This window comes from Oreochromis aureus, linkage group 8 (genome assembly GCF_013358895.1).
Source record: "Oreochromis aureus strain Israel breed Guangdong linkage group 8, ZZ_aureus, whole genome shotgun sequence".
In the NCBI taxonomy this organism is placed as follows: domain Eukaryota; kingdom Metazoa; phylum Chordata; class Actinopteri; order Cichliformes; family Cichlidae; genus Oreochromis; species Oreochromis aureus.
Window position 1 is genome coordinate 10580610 of NC_052949.1, and position 20379 is coordinate 10600988.

Genomic DNA, 20379 nt, shown 5'->3' on the forward strand with positions numbered 1-20379 from the left:
GGATTATGAAGACAGAAACGATTTTGATGTGAAAATATGTAAATGGAGTCAAGGACATAAAAGTTGGGGGTGGGGCAAGGCTCTACACCAGGGCGGCAGTTCCCCTTCCCACCTGTAGATCCGCCCCTGGCTTTGACTTCTTGTGACTTTATGTCCATTGCTGGGGTGTTCTTCTCTTCTTTTAGCTGCAGACAGATGACGAGCTATAAATTTCCCATTATTTCAAACAAAGCTGCTGTGAAGAAATGCACCAATACCATTGTGATGTTTGCTGACGACACAGTGGTGTTGGGCGCCATCTCCAACAATGATGAGGCGGCCTACATGGATGAAGTGAAGAATCTGGCACCATGGTGCCAGGACAACCATCTCCAGCTGAACGTTGGCAAGACCAAGGAGCTGGTGGTGGACTTCAGAAGGAGTCAGCACAGAGACTACAAGCCCATTATCATCAATGGAGCTCCAGTGGAAAGGTGCAGTCCTTCAAGTATCTCGGTGTCCACATCTCCTCAGACCTGACATGGTCTGCCCACATTCAGGTCCAGACCAAAAGGCTAGGCAGTGCCTGTACCACCCACGACAACTGAGGAAGTTCAGGGTCTCTCCAGAGATCCTCAGTATCTTCTATACAGGCACTGGGAGAGCATCCTCACACAGAACATCACATCCTGGTTTGGGAACAGCTGTGTTAAGGACCAAAAGCTCTTCAGAGAGTGATCCGTACAGCAGAACGCTGCTGCAGGATTGCTCTCCCCGCTCAGGACACCTACACCAGGAGATGCCGGACTGGTGTATCCTTCAGATACTGAAGGACCCGTCCCATCCTGGCAACAAACTGTTCCAACTTCTGCAATCTGGTAGAAGGTTCCGCATCATCCGGGCAAGGAAGGAGAGAGACTCGAGGCGCTTCTATCCCCAAGCCATCCGGGCCCTAAACCAACCCCCCACACACACACACACACACACACACATACCCGCCTCTCACATCATCCATAGGTGATAGAGACAGGACTCTCTTCCAGACACTCTAAACCCACCAGCACAATGTACATTTCAAATTCCTTTAATTTTAAACATGTTCATATTGTCTATTCTGTACAATAGTCAGATTGTCTATTCTTATTTAATTCACTTTATGGACAGAATTCACCTGCTTGATGCATACATGCTACTACTGCACATTCACCTAATGTATATATTATATATAATGTTCTCTCTCCGCCCTTTTTTTTTGCACAAGTCGAGGAGCGTGTCAGGTTACATTTCACTGTGTGTTATACCTGTATAACTATGCATGTGACGAATAAAGAACCTTGAACCTTGAACCTTGAACCTCAGTGATGGTTCAAAAATGAAAGGCATAATCTGAGTGCTCGACCCCCCACTGTGGGGCCATGTTTTATGGCATTCACAGGATCTCAGCTCATTTGAGCACCCATGGGAAGTTTTGAGCCTTGTGGGCCAACTTTCTGCTTTTGTTTTGAGAGTTTGTTGTAGATTATTATTATTAGGTGTTATATTAATTAATAGAAAATATATGACATGTTCAGAGCTGTCAGTAAGAAGCTTAGGTCAGTCCGCACCGGATACACAGAAAAACAGTTCACTTCTAGCGAACAGACAGTTATTTTCTGGCTTGTATAGGAACTGGTATGTCTTGTTCATGGGAATCCCCGAGCCTAGATGGTGATGACAAATGTTGACCAGGAAGAACTTTTACACGGAAACATGTGTTCTTAAATCCTTTTTACAGATGTTTTTCAGCCCTGGAAAATAAATACTTCCTTGTTCACCAGAACTTGCTGACATTTCTTTGTTTTCACGCAGGTGTACTTGTGAGGATTGAAATGATATTTCTCTGACTCCACAGACATAGTGATGCCAGTACATGGCATGAATTGTATAACCACTACTTAACCAAATACCCTTGATTGGACCGTAAATCTGGAAATAATATTACATTTGCCTCTGTTATTTTCATAAATAGCTTGTTTGACAGATTGCTGCGTGCCATGATGTTTGCTTTGTTGAAGAGAGTTAGTTGTTTATTATTATTAGTTGTCATATTAATATAAATGATGTCAAATAATTCATACTCAATACAACTCCGCCTTCAGTCTTCCCCAGAAAAAAATCAACACATTTCCATTATTAGTTGTCATATTAATATCGACAGGTTATTTTCTCAATCTACTTTAACCAATCACATTCAAGAGAAAATGAGTTACAATACTGGAGCCCCGCCCCCATTCCAAATAAAGGATTTAAGGTGAGGAAGTTGTTGGTTATTTGAAGAGTGAAAGAGCAGCTCTACACAGGAAAATAGCAGGAGCTACTTGGAGTTAGCCTGAAAGACAAAGGTGAGCATCAAATTAATAAGCTTGTTCAATTTTTAAATCTATTTGAAATTAAAATGTAAATTTGTTACTGTGTTTATTAATGTTCTTTCATAAATTAATTCTAAAGTCTTGTTTCTGGACTTTCACCATCAGCCCACAGCTCTACGTTTCATTGGCACTTTGCACTGCATACGAGAGAGAATCCAACAATGCGCGACCTGGAGAATACTTTGGACAAGCCGGTACAGATTAATGAGGATGATGCTCTGGAAGCTACAATACAAGATTGGCTTCAAGTGCTGAGTCACAAAGATCCAAATGATGAACTGGAAGATTCAGACTTTGAAGATCAAGTCGATGAAGAGCCTTTTGACGTCACAAAGAGAGATGAAGAGTCCAAGAGTGGTTTAAGCTGGAGTGATGAAGCATTCATGGAGGATTGCTGTCCACTTTGTTCACATGTTTGCACTGAGCCTGCAGTGCTGCAGTGTGGCAACAGCTTCTGTAATGGCTGTGTGCAAGAATGTGAGAAGTGGAAAAAGTCTTTTAAATGTTCACTCTGTAACAAAGTCAACAACAACCCAGAGCCTCCAGTTAATGTTGCCATGATGAGTTTGAGTGAAAGCGACAGAGTTGATCCATCAGGAGGACAAAGAAATGTGCAGGTGAGTGTGCTTCATTCTTTACTGTTGATCCAGAATGTTTCATACGCCCATATGAAACCATATAGCTTCATCTTAATAGGGTTATTAGGCACTTTGACTCAATCATGGATGATCTGTGATAACTAGTCAACATCATCTTTATTCAGCTACTTATACGACCACACAGAGTGCTCAGAAAATTAGCAGTTAGTCTTAAGTTAGCACAGCACATTTAAGTGCCTGAATGATCAGGACCCATCAGTCCAAAGAGAGGAGATGAAGGAAAAACAGCCCAGCAGGTTTGATTACAGGAAATAACCCAACTTTCCAAAACTTTTCAGCTCTATAAAACACAATAATCTTTAATCCAGAGAAGATTTCCTGTTTCTTACTCACCATCAGTGTTTTTCTGTTCTGCTCTTTTAATCTGCAGCCCCTGAAGTTGTCGACTCCTTCATCTCCAGAGCTTCCACTGTCTGAAGATCTGACTGAGGAGACTTCAGTGCTTGGCAAACATAAAGAAAATGTTCCCCGTGTGCTCATCATTAAATGTGTTGAAACGTTAGTTGTAACGACTGTTGTCACATTTGGTGAAGCTGATGAAGACTAAAACCTTTTCAAGTTCAGTTAACTACAATATGATAACCTTGATGAGATATGAGGGTTAAATGAGCCTGTGCTCCTTCATGACCCTCTCAAACATTTATTCATTCGCTATCTTCATGTAGTGCATACTCAGCCATGAGAGAGTAACACTTTTCAGGACTCTTTTCGGACCAAGTCCATTGCACTACTTTCAAACACTTTGTTCTCCACTGTTTGCCTTTCTCTTATTTTTGCATATATTTCTCTCCATTGTACATATTTCTCCTGTTTGTTATTTATTCCTGTTGTCTACAATTTATATTCTATTCTGACGTAGTTGGTGTGGAGCACCCGAAATATGTTGTATATGTATGATGACAATAAAGGGCTATTCTATTCTATTCTATTATATTCTATTCTATTCTATTCTATTTATTAATAGATTTTATTTAATTTAAATTTTTTTTGACAATGTAGTAGTTTTTGTTACATGCAATACAATTGACAAAGCACAACTTTGCTTCCATCTTGTGTTCAACAAGCACAGCTGCAGTGTGCAGGTCTCAGACTGTGAAACCAAACTGTGAACAAATATGTTTTTGTAAACATCTAATGCCACACTAATGCTTTAATATGTAATATTTTATGTTGGTAGATTTAATTTCTGTCTTTTTATTGGGAACAATGAGTTGATTGTTTTTATGTTTTTGTCTGAAGTTACATCAAATAAAATGTAAAAGCAAAAATAAAGACGTGATATTTTTGGGAAATTAGAACAATTCTGATCTAACAAAGATACAGATGATTGTTTGAAAGCAGCAGATGTGCCTGTATGATAGAAATCCTAAAAAATGGCTTTTTTAAATCCTACAGATTTTCACCATGGCCTCCCCCAACATGGCTGCACCCAGTGAACAACAGTGGAGACACTACTCCCAAATGCAGGCAGAGGTTCACTTCTGTCCTGCTGTTGATCACACGCGTTGTCTCCTGCTGTCGCCATTCCCACTGTCAGAACTGGGTCACATGTCCCGTCCTTTGCACATGCTGGCTCATGATCATGTGGAGCAGCATCAATCTCTTATCACTGATAGCTACTCATATTCCAGGAGCTCTGAACTTGGGAGCAGAGTTACTGTCCAGGGGGAACCAGCAGTACGGGGACTGGCCTGAACCTACAGGTGAATGCAAAATAATCTGTGCTGTAGCCGAACACCGAGCACCAAAGCTACTGTACACCAGTCCAACACAGACCTTTACTCTAAATCCGTCACAGTACAACAAACTACCTGTTTGTCCTGCACAAAATTACAGAGTATTTTCATGCACCATTTGAACAACATAAAATTAGTATAGTTTGCTTTGCAGGATATTTTCACATAAAATACATAATTCATCATACAAGATGTGATTAAAATGATGGATGTGTAAGCTTAATGTTGCCATGAACAGTCCTTCCCTTTAAATATATCTTCCTTTCCTGTCCTGTTTTTATTAAATCTTTCTCGAGCTTTGAGTGAAGTTTGCTCTCATACTATCTCTCTCCCTGGAAAACACAGCAGCTGGACCTTTAGCTAGCAACACACTGTGTGACAAACTGCACACAAACAGTTTCTGTGTTTGCTGATGTCTGTTGACCTGATATAAACGTTGCATTTGAAATGACCTGCCACATAAAAAAAATGTTACTCCCTGTATGATTGCTCCTCTTCAGAAGCGCTAGCTAGATCCTCTAGTATCAGGACACCTGCACTTGTTCTATCAAGCTATCAAGCATTAACTAACATGCTGTAGTTTTGTAAATTTACAACTATTAGTGTTAAAAATCATTTATATTACACAGATTTTTGTGTTTTATGTGTGCTTTGTTATCATATTAATGTAAAAGATGTCAAGGATTAGAACTGTGAGTAAGAAGCTCAGGTGAATTAAGAAACACTTTCTGTCTGCATCTTATACCCAGAAAAATAGTCCACTTCCACTGAACGGAGAGAATAGTTCCTGCTTATAGTAACTGGTGTATCTAGTTCATTGGACTGTACCGGCCTTAGATGGTGATGAAAAATGTCATGACAAAGTTGGAATTTTTTGTATTGTTCATGTTTCATTTATGATTTTAAGGAAATATCTAAGATAGTATATTTTCTTTTTTGCAGCTTTTCAAGTTATTATACAAGTTTCTTTTGTTGCCAAAGTATCGAATTTCCGTCCTACACACCTACATCTTTACAAGGTTATTATTTGCAGGCATGAAATACCTCCCCTCCGGCTTTTTCTCATTCACTACATGCAGCCTACATGTGTCTTTTCAGCACAGCTGAGTCATGTGACAACAACAAAAAATCCCCACAGGAGAGCAGGGAGGAGGAAGAGGAGCAAAGAGTGCATTACTGGCATTGGAGACTGTGACAATAACATTCAAGAGAAATTTGATCGCAGTGCAACACTTCTGTCCCTTTGCTGACCCACTTATCGTAAATGTGAGGATGTTTTAAGGAACAAGGAACAAGGTTTGCTTGGTAGAGCTTCTATACGCACAATCATATTTATGTTTCTAATGTGATTATATTAGGGATGTTCACTCTTACTGTCACCATTCAGCCAAATCCACACAAACAAAGCATTTAACAGTCTGAATCCTACAGTTTTGCTTTTTGTATTGCAACCTTTTCTCATGTCTAATATAGGTTTCCACTTTTGTAACAGTACATATATGTGGCACTGTGCAAAACTTTTGAATCATCCCTCATTTATTTATATTTTGCTTCCAAGGAGCCAGAGTTTCTTGTCAGGCTTTCAAAGATTTTCTTTGGACTTTGGCTGTTTTTCCACAAGTTTTCAGTCCAGTCATTGAGTCTGACCCTTTTCAGGGGAATGTTTTTTGTTTGCTTGTTGTACCATGTAACACTGACCTATAAATGATTTAATCATAAAAAGGCACCTAACTAGCAATTAGCCAATGTTGTGTCACCACATCATAACTTAGCAAAGAATCAATTTATATTTAGCAGCCTGTTGCAAAAATGACTAATTTGTTCCCATTTCTTCAGCCAAATGGACGAAACATGGCAAAGACAACAGTTTGAGAGACATAAAATGGTGTTTATTAATGCAGTGCCTACATCAATCTGTAAAACATCTGGAGACTGTCATGATTTGGGGCTGCATTTCAGGAGGTGGTGTTGTGGATCTTGTCAAAAGCGATGGGATTATGAAGACAGAAACGATTTTGATGTGAAAATATGTAAATGGAGTCAAGGACATAAAAGTTGGGGGTGGGGGCAAGGCTCTACACCAGGGTGGCAGTTCCCCCCCTTCCCACCTGTAGATCCGCCCCTGGCTTTGACTTCTTGTGACTTTATGTCCATTGCTGGGGTGTTCTTCTCTTCTTTTAGCTGCAGACAGATGACGAGCTATAAATTTCCCATTATTTCAAACAAAGCTGCTGCGAAGAAATGCACCTCAGTGATGGTTCAAAAATGAAAGGCATAATCTGAGCGCTCGACCCCCCACTGTGGGGCCATGTTTTATGGCATTCACAGGATCTCAGCTCATTTGAGCACCCATGGGAAGTTTTGAGCCCTGTGGGCCAACTTTCTGCTTTTGTTTTTGAGAGTTTGTTGTAGATTATTATTATTAGGTGTTATATTAATTAATAGAAAATATATCACATGTTCAGAGCTGTCAGTAAGAAGCTTATGTCAGTCCGCACCGGATACACAGAAAAACAGTCCACTTCTAGCGAACAGACAGTTATTTTCTGGCTTGTATAGGAACTGGTATGTCTTGTTAACGGGAATCCCCGAGCCTAGATGGTGATGACAAATGTTGACCAGGAAGAACTTTTACACGGAAACATGTGTTCTTAAATCATTTTTACAGATGTTTTTCAGCCCTGGAAAATAAATACTTCCTTGTTCACCAGAACTTGCTGACATTTCTTTGTTTTCACGCAGGTGTACTTGTGAGGATTGAAATGATATTTCTCTGACTCCACAGACATAGTGATGCCAGTACATGGCATGAATTGTATAACCACTACTTAACCAAATACCCTTGATTGGACTGTAAATCTGGAAATAATATTACATTTGCCTCTGTTATTTTCATAAATAGCTTGTTTGACAGATTGCTGCGTGCCATGATGTTTGCTTTGTTGAAGAGAGTTAGTTGTTTATTATTATTAGTTGTCATATTAATATAAATGATGTCAAATAATTCATACTCAATACAACTCCGCCTTCAGTCTTCCCCAGAAAAAAACAACACATTTCCCGCAAGTCAACAGGTTATTTTCTCAATCTACTTTAACCAATCACATTCAAGAGAAAATGTATTACAATACTGGAGCCCCGCCCCCATTCCCTTGCTGTTTTGATACTAACCCAACCCTTTAAATAACAAACAACAGGTGAAGTTGTTGGTTATTTGAAGAGTGAAAGAGCAGCTCTACACAGGAAAATAGCAGGAGCTACTTGGAGCCTGAAAGACAAAGGTGAGCATCAAATTAATAAGCTTGTTCCATTTTTAAATCTATTTGAAATTAAAATGTAAATTTGTTACTGTGTTTATTAATGTTCTTTCATAAATTAATTCTAAAGTCTTGTTTCTGGACTTTCACCATCAGCCCGCAGCTCTACGTTTCATTGGCACTTTGCACTGCATACGAGAGAGAATCCAACAATGCGCGACCTGGAGAATACTTTGGACAAGCCGGTACAGATTAATGAGGATGATGCTGTGGAAGCTACAATACAAGATTGGCCTCAAGTGCTGAGTCACAAAGATCCAAATGATGAACTGGAAGATTCAGACTTTGAAGATCAAGTCGATGAAGAGCCTTTTGACGTCACAAAGAGAGATGAAGAGTCCAAGAGTGGTTTAAGCTGGAGTGATGAAGCATTCATTGAGGATTACTATCCCAGTTGTTCTCATGTTTGCACTGAGCCTGCGGTGCTGCAGTGTGGCCACAGCTTCTGTAACGGCTGTGTGCAAGAATGTGAGAAGTGGAAAAAGTCTTTTAAATGTTCACTCTGTAACAAAGTCAACAACAACCCAGAGCCTCCAGTTAATGTTGCCATGATGAGTTTGAGTGAAAGCGACAGAGTTGATCCATCAGGAGGACAAAGAAATGTGCAGGTGAGTGTGCTTCATTCTTTACTGTTGATCCAGAATGTTTCATACGCCCATATGAAACCATATAGCTTCATCTTAATAGGGTTATTAGGCACTTTGACTCAATCATGGATGATCTGTGATAACTAGTCAACATCATCTTTATTCAGCTACTTATACGACCACACAGAGTGCTCAGAAAATTAGCAGTTAGTCCTAAATTAGCACAGCACATTTAAGTGCCTGAATGATCAGGACCCATCAGTCCAAAGAGAGGAGATGAAGGAAAAACAGCCCAGCAGGTTTGATTACAGGAAATAACCCAACTTTCCAAAACTTTTCAGCTCTAAAGTTTTACTCTGGGATTCCAGAGAAAAGCTTTTTTATCATTCATTGACTTTCCTTGTGCTTCTAAGCATTCGCTTTCTTTGACATTATCCATTAGGGACATGATAGTGTTAAGAATAGAAATTGAGAACCCCAGAACACAAGGATAAATGTGTAACACCTCCAGTCCAGGATTAGAGAAGATGATTAGCAACATAAAACACAATAATCTTTAATCCAGAGAAGATTTCCTGTTTCTTACTCACCATCAGTGTTTTTCTGTTCTGCTCTTTTAATCTGCAGCCCCTGAAGTTGTCGACTCCTTCATCTCCAGAGCTTCCACTGTCTGAAGATCTGACTGAGGAGACTTCAGTGTTTGGCAAACATAAAGAAAATGTTCCCCGTGTGCTCATCATTAAATGTGTTGAAACGTTAGTTGTAACAACTGTTGTCACATTTGGTGAAGCTGATGAAGACTAAAACCTTTTCAAGTTCAGTTAACTACAATATGATAACCTTGATGAGATATGAGGGTTAAATGAGCCTGTGTTCCTTCATGACCCTCTCAAACATTCCTCCTCCTTATTTTTTTGTATTTGTAACTCCTCATATGGTTATGGTTTCACTGTTCACTTCTTTTGGCAGTATCGTGTGTTTTGTATGCCGTAAAAGTGACAAAGAACAACTTGGACTTTGCTTCCATCTTGTGTTCAACAAGCACAGCTGCAGTGTGCAGGTCTGAGAGTGTGAAACCAAACTGTGAACAAATATGTTTTTTAGCGTCTCTTCAGTGACTGATGCCACACTAATGCTTTTATATGTAATATTTTATTTTGGTAGAATCAATTTCTGTCTTTTTATCGGGAAGGATGATATGATTATTTTTATGTTTTTGTCTGAAGTTGCATTAAATAAAATGTAAAAGCAAAAATTAAGACTGAATATTTTTAAGAAAGCAGAACCATTCTGATCTAAACCCAGACATTGACTCAGAAGCTTTACTCTTATTTCACTTTTTTGAGATAAATGATGCTGATGATGACTAATAATATTATGGTGATCCTGTAGACTAGGAAAATGATGTTAGTCAGGTCTAATACAAATCTATGAATCACAGGTTTCAGTAAAAGTGATATAATTTGATGCTAGTGTGATAACAGAATATCACACTAGCTGTTCATGCTGTTGGTAAACTGATATATGTAATTACACTAAAAAATGTTTTCTAATCTAAATAAATAGACAAATATTGACAAAGTGTGTTTATATACAGAAAAAAGTGTATGATTAAAGAACAACGTCAGCTATATCCTGTCTAAGAAATGAGACTACTACTACACACATCTGCCAGACACCACCCACCTCTATAAAGTGTATAAGTTTCATTATGGTTGCATATTTATATGCATTATGATGATTTTGTAGGCTGGGCTAATTCACATGGCAAAAATGAGTGTATTCCCTATTCTCTAAATGATGTTTTATTATTGCGTTATTGTTGTGAAATGAAAGCAATGCAATGCTTTTATAAGGTACTGTAGGTGTACAAACCCCACAAACGGGTAATGGGTTTGTAGGTGGTTGCTAGACAACGTGATGACATCATATCTACTCTAGATAAGAACCTCCAGTGGAGTAAGATGTGACGTGTATGAGGAATTTGAGGGCAAATAAAGAGACTACCCCTGTTTATGGCTGAGTTGTTACATTTTTGTGTTTTGTTTTCATATTTCTGTTGTTATGGCCCTAGCAGGGCCGCCTCCTGAAGTTGTCTGTGTGGGCGTGTCCGACCATCTCTCCTGCCTTAGCTGCCAACTTTTTTCTTTTGTGCAGCTGACTCTCGTCAGTAATTAAAAGTATTTAAGCCCAGGGAAAGGTGAGCTCTGGGCCAGTGTGCCATTAGTGTGGTTGCAGCTAGTGAGCTGTGGGTTTGTGGTTGCAACTAGCAAGCTGTGGGTTTGGTGTATTTACAGTTAGTGAGCTGCTCTCTCTTTTTGACTTACTTTTTACTTTATTGACCAACGCTTGAGTTTTGTTTGTTTTCCTTAAATGGTGATAGCGGCTTGTCCGTCTCTTTTAGTTGAGCTACCTTAATAAAATTATTTAATTTAACCGCTTTGCTTCCTTGACTCCTTTTTCTGACCCGGACACTTTTTGTTACTTCCCCCTCGCCGTCTAGACCGTGACACTGTTTTTAGTCAACTTTGGTTTCTTAGTTTCCAGAGTGGGTTTGCTGTCTTCACCGTTTTAGTGCTTAGAAATGGTTTGTTTCACATTTTGGGTTGTCTAGACCAAAATACCAAATTTTGCTCTATAAGGGCCTGATTTCCACTTACGAGGACATTATACTGCCACGCTTCTATCAAAATTTAAAACGAATGTCCTCATATGTGGATCTCATTTTTCTCAGAAACAAAAATCAGGTATAAAAAAAAAAATCAGGTAATTTTTTTGTTTTTACATTCATCAGGGCCCAATCAGCCCAAATAGCAAAGAGAAATAAAAAATGCACGCCATGAAAGAGTTCGGATCTTAGGAGGTTAATTTCTATTACTGGCTAGTGATTTTTTTCTTTTAATAATAATATAAGTGGTTTTTATCAATTTTAAGACAATTATAAAACAATAGAATAAAACAAGCTTGACTCATAGCGTTCCCAGTTTCAATAAAAATAAACCATTTTTTTTTTTTTTAAATAAAAAATAAAAAAAATAAAAAAATAAATAAAAATAAAATAAAATAAAATAAAATAAACCAAAGGCTCCTCATCCTGGTCAAGTTAAGAATTTGGTCAAACTGACAAAAAAATAAAAGTAAAAACTTTCCAATATATTAGGATATAGAAGATGATTTTGTTTGACTTCGTTGTATTTATAAAGTACATTTTTTATTTGTTTAGTTTCAGAATGAATACCCTACCCTTTTTTGTTTAACAGCTCAAAAAGTTCCATTGTGTTGTTGAAATATTCTGTCATATTTAAATGAGGTAAATTAATTCATTTGATTTATTTTCTCTCTAATTTGGGACTTTCCTGGCCTTTCGTGGAAATTGTGTTTGGGTATACTGATTTTGCATCATTTATGTGTCTTCTGCCACCGTATTTACTGTGCCTGTGTGTGAATCTGTGTCTGATGTGTTGGTTGTTACATTTACCCTAAAAAACTGTTTGTTTTTTTTGTTGGATACCAACTCAGTTTGTCCAAAATCAATCAATAAAACAAAGCAAAATATCTTGCAGTTGTTTGACATTTACATTTTTTAGTAAACGAAACTTTTGTGGTTTGTTTAAGAAGGCAGACTGTCTATGCAGGCAAGAAACGATACTTCCTGTTTTTCTCAGGAAGTAACCTTCTTTAATACCATCTGCCAGTGTGTTATTTAAGTGGTAGTTTCCCTTTAGTAAGCAGCCATGCATTCGTCTTCTGGTCTGTTAGATTTAACGGAGATTTAGCAGATTTGTAACAGTAAAAATAGGGTTTGTTTAATGTATTTATTGACCATGTAGTTGACTGTTTGGAAGCAAATATCTTCAGTGAACAGTCAGAGATGATAAAGACTGAGGACAAGGAGTATTCCCTGACAGAAACTACATAAGGATTAAAGTACTGTAAAAAGAAAATGGACCAATCAATTGTTAGTGATAAAACAGATGATTTCTCTGAAGGTAAGTGTAATTTTTTTGAATATAAGGCAACAAAAAGATAATCTGAAAAGCACCAGCAACCATTTTTCTTCAGTGATCTCTTATTCTTGCTTTCTCTCCGAGCCAGTTCCCTTTATTCAGGCTGCGGTACATCACTTCCAGCCAAACTACACTGCTCAGAGTGGTGGCAACGTGGTCGCTCCTTCCATAATTGGTTCAAATGTTGGCAACATAAACATCAATATCTTCTCAGCAACGCAAGGTAGATACATGTAGATACACGCAGTTAAGTGAATGCGGCGTTTGGTCTCTTCTGATCTTTGTGTTGTTTTGCAGAGTGTAAAGAGGACCTCAACAATGACCATACAGACAGCTGTGGTGCTCTGCCGCCTGAAAGTGAGTGCTGCTCAATTATTTAATTTAAAAATGTTACATTAAAAAAAAGTAAACCATTTAAATAAATGTTTTCTCCTTCAGTTGACAAGGTTGCAGAATGTCAACAAAACCTGAAAGCCACTCTGAGGAGGAAGTTCAGCCACATTCTCGAGGGGCTGGCGACAGAAACAAACAAAATCTCTCTCAATAACATCTACACAGAGCTCTACGTCACCGAGGGAGGAAGCGGCGAAGTCAACAAGGAGCATGAGGTGAGACAAATCGAGACGACACCCAGGATCCATGTGGGCCAGGAAAAATCGATCCACTGCAATCACCTGTTCGCTCCTCTGCCTGAACGTGGCTGTGACATAAGGACTGTGGTCACACGGGGAGTTGCTGGCATTGGAAAAACTGTTTTGACGAATAAATTCACTCTGGACTGGGCGGAGGAGAGAGCAAATAAAAACCTAGAATTTGTATTTCCACTTTCGTTCCGAGAGCTGAACTTGATGAAGAAGAAAAACTTCAGTCTGGTGGAGCTTCTCGTTGTGCTTTTCCCTGAAATAAAAGACATAGAAATTTTCACTAATGTGAAAAAAAACGTGCTGTTCATCCTCGATGGCCTGGATGAGAGTCGCCTCTCTCTGGACTTCAACAAATGTGAAATACTGTCAGATGTGACTCAAACTACCACAATTGCCGTGTTAATGACCAACCTCATTAGGGGCAGATTGCTCCCTATGGCTCTCGTGTGGATCACATCACGCCCTGTAGCTTCCAGTCAGATCCCAGCGAACTGCGTTGATCTAGTGACTGAAGTTCGAGGTTTCAACAACCTGCAAAAAGATGAATACTTCAGGAGGAAAATTAGTGATGAGAACTTAGCAAACCAGGTGATAGCACATGTGAAAACCTGCAGGAGCCTTCACATCATGTGCCACATACCAATTTTCTGCTGGATGGCAGCGACTGTTTTCGAGAAAAATATGGCTACAAAAGAGAGCAAAGACACACCAAAGACTCTCACTCAAATGTACATACACTTCTTGTCCTTGTGTGAGGAGGCAATGAAGAAAAGGCTGACAGGAAGAAGAGAGTCAAATGCTGACTGTGTGAGAGCTAATCTCCTGGCTTTAGGAAAGCTGGCTTTCCAAGAACTCGAGAAAGGCCACCTGATCTTCAATGAAAGCGACCTCAAGCTGAATGGTATCGATACTGAGCAGGCATCCATGTTCTCAGGAGTCTACACACAGATCTTCCATGAGGAGATGACAGTGTGCAAGGAGAAGATGTTTTGCTTCGTGCATCTGAGTGTTCAGGAATTCTTTGCAGCGTTGTACGTCTTCCTCACGTTCCACAACGACAACGTCAATGTCCTGGTGAAGTTGTCCGCGTCACGACGCTTTCTATCCAGATCATCTGAGCTCATTCTCTACAAAGAAGCAGTAGAAAAGGCTTTGCGGAGTGAGAAAGGAGATTTTGACATGTTTCTACGCTTCCTTTTGGGGCTGTCCCTGGAGTCCAATCAGACTCTGCTGAAACATCTAATGATCAACAACAGAACACAACAAAAGACAAGAACTGAAATCGTTAAACACATAAAGGAGAAGATCAGGTCCAGTCCATCACCAGACAGGTGCCTCAATCTCTTCCACTGTCTGAATGAGCTGAATGACCACTCCCTCGTGGAGGAAATTCAGAGCTACCTCAGCTCAGGCAGCCTTAACAGAGCCAATCTTTCACCCGCCCAGTGGGCCACACTAGTTTTTGTATTACTGACATCAGAAGAAGAGCAAAGTGTGTTTGAACTGGGCAACTACACCAGGTCAGAGGAGGGTCTTCTCAGGCTGCTACCTGTCGTGAAAACAGCCCAAGTAGCAAAGTAAGTAGTTTACAGTTATTCATTTCTACAGGATAAAAAACAAAACTCCAAAAGACTGAGAAGAGTAACTCCTCAATTGATATCAGAACCCAGTGCTTTTAAGTAACATCTCCTAATCTCTTCCTACCTGAAATGACCAAATCAGGGCATCTGTGCATAGCTAATATCAACCTGGCACAAGAATAGAAAAAAACACATTTAAAGTCAAGCTTTTAGAGGAAGCTGCAGCCTGACCTATTGGCTCAAATCCCTGTTACATATGCCCAACACATTATTTAAAGCTTTGGCCGTGTTTGATATGAAAACCACACAAGGTTTTCTCTGTAAAGCTCGAGAGGGAAAATCCCAACTAGATTTTTCTGAAATACTTAGACCCGTCTGGCACAACAATCATGTCACATTCAGAGTCACTTAAACTACTTTTCTTCCCCATTCTGATGCTCGGTTTTAAATTCAGCAGAATGTCCTCACCATGCCCAAATGCATTGATTTGCTGATTAGATGTTTGTATTAATGAGCACTTGATCAGATGACAAAAGTATCTAACAAAGTGTTAGTAAGTATATATTAAATATGCATGATGTTAGGCAGTTAGCTAACATTTTGACAGATGTTTTTGCATAAAATTTCAAACAGTGCTGGATAACAGACGTATTTCTAATCTGCATATATAAGGGGATTTTGCTTCCTGGGATTACTTATCATTCTCTTGCTGTTTTTCCTGTTGCAGTCTGAATGCATGCAACCTTACTTTGGCCTGCTGTGAGAACCTGGCGAATGCCATCAGTTCATCCCAACTTAGAGAACTGGACTTGAGTGACAACAATCTGACAGATGCAGGACTAATGAAGCTCTCCAGTGGGTTGAGGAACAGCAAAGTGGAGACACTCAGGTTAATATTCAACATGTTTCTTTCATTTTTATTTCTCAGCCAAAATGTAAGCACATGATTACAGCATTTTCCTTTGTGCAGACTGAAGAGCTGTAACCTAACAGAGCACAGCTCCAATGACCTGGCATCATTTGTCAGCTCTGCCTCTTGCCTGCTAAAACTACTGGACCTGAGTGACAATGAGTTTCATGATTTAGGAGTTAAAAGATTTTCTGATGGACTGAGGAGCTCTGACTGTAAACTGGAAACCCTCAAGTGAGTGTCCTGAGTGTGAGGCAGACAGATAAAGACAGATTCAAACTGAAGTTGTTCTTGTCACTGTCATGGAGACAGCTGGATGAAATAACTTTCTGTATTTCTTGAAGTTTGTCCCTGTGCGGAGTGGGAGAAGAGGGCTGCATTTTCTTGGCATCTGCTTTAAACTCATGCCACCTGAGAGAGCTGGACATGAGCTACAACCACCCAGGGAACTCAGGGTTGAATCTTCTAACGGCTCTGAAAGAGGACCCACAATGCACACTGGTGAAACTCAGGTAGTGATGGTATCCACAACATCTGAAAAGTAACAGGTTATTTCAGTGGAGAAATGGTGAAGAACTGGGTGAGGTAACCATGAACCATTAGATAGTTTCTCCACCAGATAATGCCAGTATCACCAGGGTACACGACTAACCTTAATTGTGATGTAAGTGTCTGAACGTATTTGTTCCTCTGTTATGATTTTAGCGTAGACCAGTGTGGTGAGTTCCGGATTCAGCCAGGTCCAAAGAAATGTGAGTAACCACAACCTCCTTCCTTCTCTTAAACTCAGAAAACCATATGATGTAAAATATAAACTCAAATTTTAAATCTGATTCATCAGATACCATCAAACTCACCCTGGACCCAAACACAGCACATAAAGATCTTTCTCTATCCGAGGAAAACAGGAAAGCAACACGCTGGACCAAGCAGCCATATCCAGACCATCCAGAAAGGTTTGATTATTGGACTCAGGTATTGTGTAGAGAAGGGCTCAAAGGACGCTACTACTGGGAGACAGAGTGGACCGGGAGAGTGTTCATAGGAGTAGCCTACAGACGAATATCCAGGAAGGGAGAGACTGATGACTGCTGGTTAGGTCGAAATAACTCCTCCTGGGGCTTGAACTGCAACAAAGATGGATACAAAGCCTTGCACAAAGGCACGAGCATTCCTATAACCACCAAACCCAACTCCAACAAAGTAGGAGTATTCCTGGACTGGTCAGCAGGGACGCTCTCCTTTTACATGCTCTCCTGTGGTTCCCTTAAACCCCTCCACACCTTCCACACCACCTTCGATAAGCCTGTTTACCCCGGGTTTCACCTTGCCTGGGTGGACTCAAAGGTTTATTTGTGCTAAGTATTGCCGATCTGCTTTTCTGATCTGGAGACACCTGAGAATTCTGTTTCATCTATAATGCTGGACTTCTGAGCCTGATCCCCATAATGTGATAAAGGAGCTGCAGCTAATTTCTACATCAGGATTCTTTTTGGTGGCTTTTAGCCATATTGGCTCTGTATGGAAGTATTTCTGATCTCAATGACAATGAGTGACAATGATACTAGTGATGTGAGCTTTTCAGATAACACCACACTGTGTGGTCTTAAAGGAACAAAACAAGGCTGACTGTGATCATTTAGCCTGCTGTGAAGGTGCTTCTTATTCACTGTGATGTTTATTTAGATGAGAAACACGTTTAAAAATTTACTTAACAGAAAAACTGAACTTCAGTCTCTTTAGAGCAGGCGTCTCAAACTTAAATGAGCTGTGGGCCACTGCTGGCACTGCCATCTGATGTGAGGGTCACTTTACCACAAAAACAAAACACCAAACAAACAAGAAAACACACATAAATATTTCCAAAAATGTTTTGTTTTGATTTTTGTTTTAAATTTCAAATATTGTATAACAAGATAAAACTGCAAACATGAATGCAATTTTTTTTCTCACTCTTAATTGACTGAATCTTTGATTGAACTACCAAATAAACGAATTGGTCCTCTCTATCTGGCCAGACACGTGGCAGCACTTCTGCTATAATTCTGTTCTTATTTAACAAAATACATGCAGACATTAGTTTTTGACTGCTTGTGGAAATTGTTTTCTTTACAAATAACTCTCTCACTGAACTAACACAGCCAATCCCTCAACATGTTTGTACTCTCGGCTCATATTGACTTCATATTAAATAAAGAACTTATTTAAATTGCACTGAACAACAAACAAATCCTCCCTACCCAAAAAAGTAACTTGAAAGGCCAAATTGCATTATATTTCATCATGTCAATATACAAGTAGGGATGATGTGGGCCGTGAGTTTGAGACCCCTGCTTTAGAGTATCTTTTAATGTTGAACAAGCAAGTAGTAGATCTTCCAACATCTGAAAACTTATGAGGCAACCAAACTCTGAAGCACACTTTATCATTTGTTTCTGTGCAAATGGGACCATTTATAACAAAATAATCATCTTGTGTTGAAAAGGACAAGAGCATTGAGTCCAGAAAGTTATTAGGAAACTATTTAGTGAGGTCACCAGAGGACTGTCCCCCTGCTGGCTACTGAAAAAAATGCAGGCTCCCTACACTGTTTTGCTGGCTTCATTTTCTATAACCAGTATCTACAGTCATAAATCTTTGAAGGAGTACTAGGGACATATTAAGAAAAAAGTTATTGATCATTTTGAGAAAAATTTTGAAATTTCTAGATTAAAATCAATAATCGATTTTGAGAAAAAGTCAAAATGTGCAAAATCTGAACATTAAAGTTGTTTCAAGACAGACTATCAAAATCTGCCACAGCCTCCGAAAAACGCCTTGTGTAGATAAGTTAGTGAAAAAAATTGATCAGTCATCCTGTAGTATGTTGTGCTACAACATACACTGTCTTTTTTAACCATCAGTATCATTGCATCTGTCCATTTCCAGTCATTTCATTTTGTACAAATCTAACTGTGTGATCTTTTCAACGTCCTTATACTTATTACCACACTGTGTTTATGACCTAAAAGCATTCAGGCTGTTGCTGCAACCTCACCAGCAATCCAGGCCTCAGCCAGTGTTGTACTCTTCCACTGACTTACTGGTACTGCACGCAGTCCATGTGCTACTTCACCATCAGGCCATTTAAAGTGTATGGCCACAAAATTATCTCAACCTAATATAACTATCACTAGATGTATGACTCTTAACACAGCTGCCTTACTACCTGTATCTACGGATGGAGAACCTCCTCACTGCCTAGAGCAGAGTTGTTAGACACCCCATTAGAAGATGTGTAATTAAAAAAAAAAAAAGGTTTGGGAGTGTGTGATAGCCCACACACCCCCAAACCATTATTCTGCCCAAGCTGCAGAATTAGTGATGTTAACTGAAGCCTGTAAATGGGCAAAAGATAAAGCAATAACAACATAAACAGTCAAGTTGATACAGCTGCAAAAACAGCTGCACAGGAAGGCATACCTTTGACCTTCACTATGTTACGTGATACTTTTGAAACCACATTACATCAGGATGTCTGACAAGATATGGAAAACAGTGCACCTACACCCGAGAAAGACTAAAAACAGAGCAATAGAAAATACAGAGGGACTTCTAACACGACCAAATAGAAAACCAATCCTAGCTAACACTTTATATAGATACAACACTCCAATATTGCCTCAACAGGAGGGATGGTATTTATAACAGTGTTTACTACATATGGATTTAGTAACTACTCAGGAAAAAATGTGCAAGGTGTGAAATATGCATACAACTACTCTTCATGGATTCAACACATTCACATGGATTATATAGAAATAAAGCTGTGTAAAGAAATGAAATATTGCCTAGTAACGATTGACCCTTATTCTAAATGGGTGGAGGCTTTTCCCTGTGCTAAACTGGACTCATACACACCCCAATAAAAAAAAATAATTCCCAGATTTGGAATCCCAGAAACACTATACAGAGATAAAGGCAAGGATTTTGTTAATGAAGTAATAAATAGACAAGCTCAAAATTTAAGACTAAACTTAAAAATCACTGCACATAATTAGATTTTCCATTTTTATTCTGACACATATCTAAGACAAAACACATAACCGATTTTTAAAAATGTACTTATACACAAAGGATGTGTTCGGTCTTATACAACTATATATGTGTGTGTGTGTATGTATATAACGATTATTGACTCCAAACTAGTCTCAAACTGTGAAGCTGGGTGCAAAAAAGGGCACCAACATCTGTCATGCTTGAAGAAGTGCTCGTTTCCACATCAATAAAACCATTTTTTTTTTTTAAATCGTGCATTTACTGAGTCCGTTTTATCCTTTTTCCTATGCTATGGTTTAGATATTTACCTATATAAAAAACCAGCAACTCACTCAAACTAATTGTTAAATGGTCTAACACACTGATTGGTGAGCACCAGTTACAGTAGGTGACCTGGTTGGTTTTCACCTGATGACTTGCAGCCTTTATGCAGAGACTTTCTTCATTCTGGATGAAGGCTTGTGGGGCCACCTGTCCAACAGCTAAAGCTGGGGTCATGCAATAAGACGATGAA

General features: G+C 39.2%; 3 protein-coding genes across 4 annotated transcripts; all 3 read left to right on the forward strand.

The window, feature by feature from the left end:
* The first annotated feature begins 2230 nt into the window (after nt 1–2230).
* Nucleotides 2231–4244, forward strand: LOC120441472 (nuclear factor 7, brain-like). 2 transcript variants are annotated; one of them, XM_039616678.1, is made up of 3 exons: nt 2231–2360; nt 2493–3004; nt 3417–4244. In XM_039616678.1, exons 2-3 carry the CDS (start codon nt 2549–2551, stop codon nt 3591–3593), a joined length of 633 nt encoding a protein of 210 aa, XP_039472612.1. In that variant the 5' UTR covers nt 2231–2360; nt 2493–2548; the 3' UTR covers nt 3594–4244. The 2 variants fall into 2 exon arrangements, with proteins under 2 accessions (XP_039472612.1, XP_039472613.1); XM_039616679.1 differs by having other exon boundaries at nt 2305–2360; nt 2467–3004.
* A 3746-nt stretch (nt 4245–7990) lies between these two features.
* Nucleotides 7991–10704, forward strand: LOC120441463 (nuclear factor 7, brain-like). Its single transcript, XM_039616661.1, has 3 exons — nt 7991–8063; nt 8196–8707; nt 9314–10704. The coding sequence occupies exons 2-3, from the start codon at nt 8252–8254 to the stop codon at nt 9488–9490; spliced, it is 633 nt and encodes a 210-aa protein (XP_039472595.1). The 5' UTR covers nt 7991–8063; nt 8196–8251; the 3' UTR covers nt 9491–10704.
* Nucleotides 10705–12411: 1707 nt separating this feature from the next.
* LOC116328783 (NACHT, LRR and PYD domains-containing protein 3-like) lies at nt 12412–20102 on the forward strand. The gene is made up of 9 exons (XM_031750655.2): nt 12412–12675; nt 12782–12916; nt 12991–13050; nt 13132–14914; nt 15645–15806; nt 15888–16061; nt 16172–16339; nt 16533–16579; nt 16669–20102. The coding sequence occupies exons 1-9, from the start codon at nt 12630–12632 to the stop codon at nt 17187–17189; spliced, it is 3096 nt and encodes a 1031-aa protein (XP_031606515.1). The 5' UTR covers nt 12412–12629; the 3' UTR covers nt 17190–20102.
* Nucleotides 20103–20379: the final 277 nt, after the last annotated feature.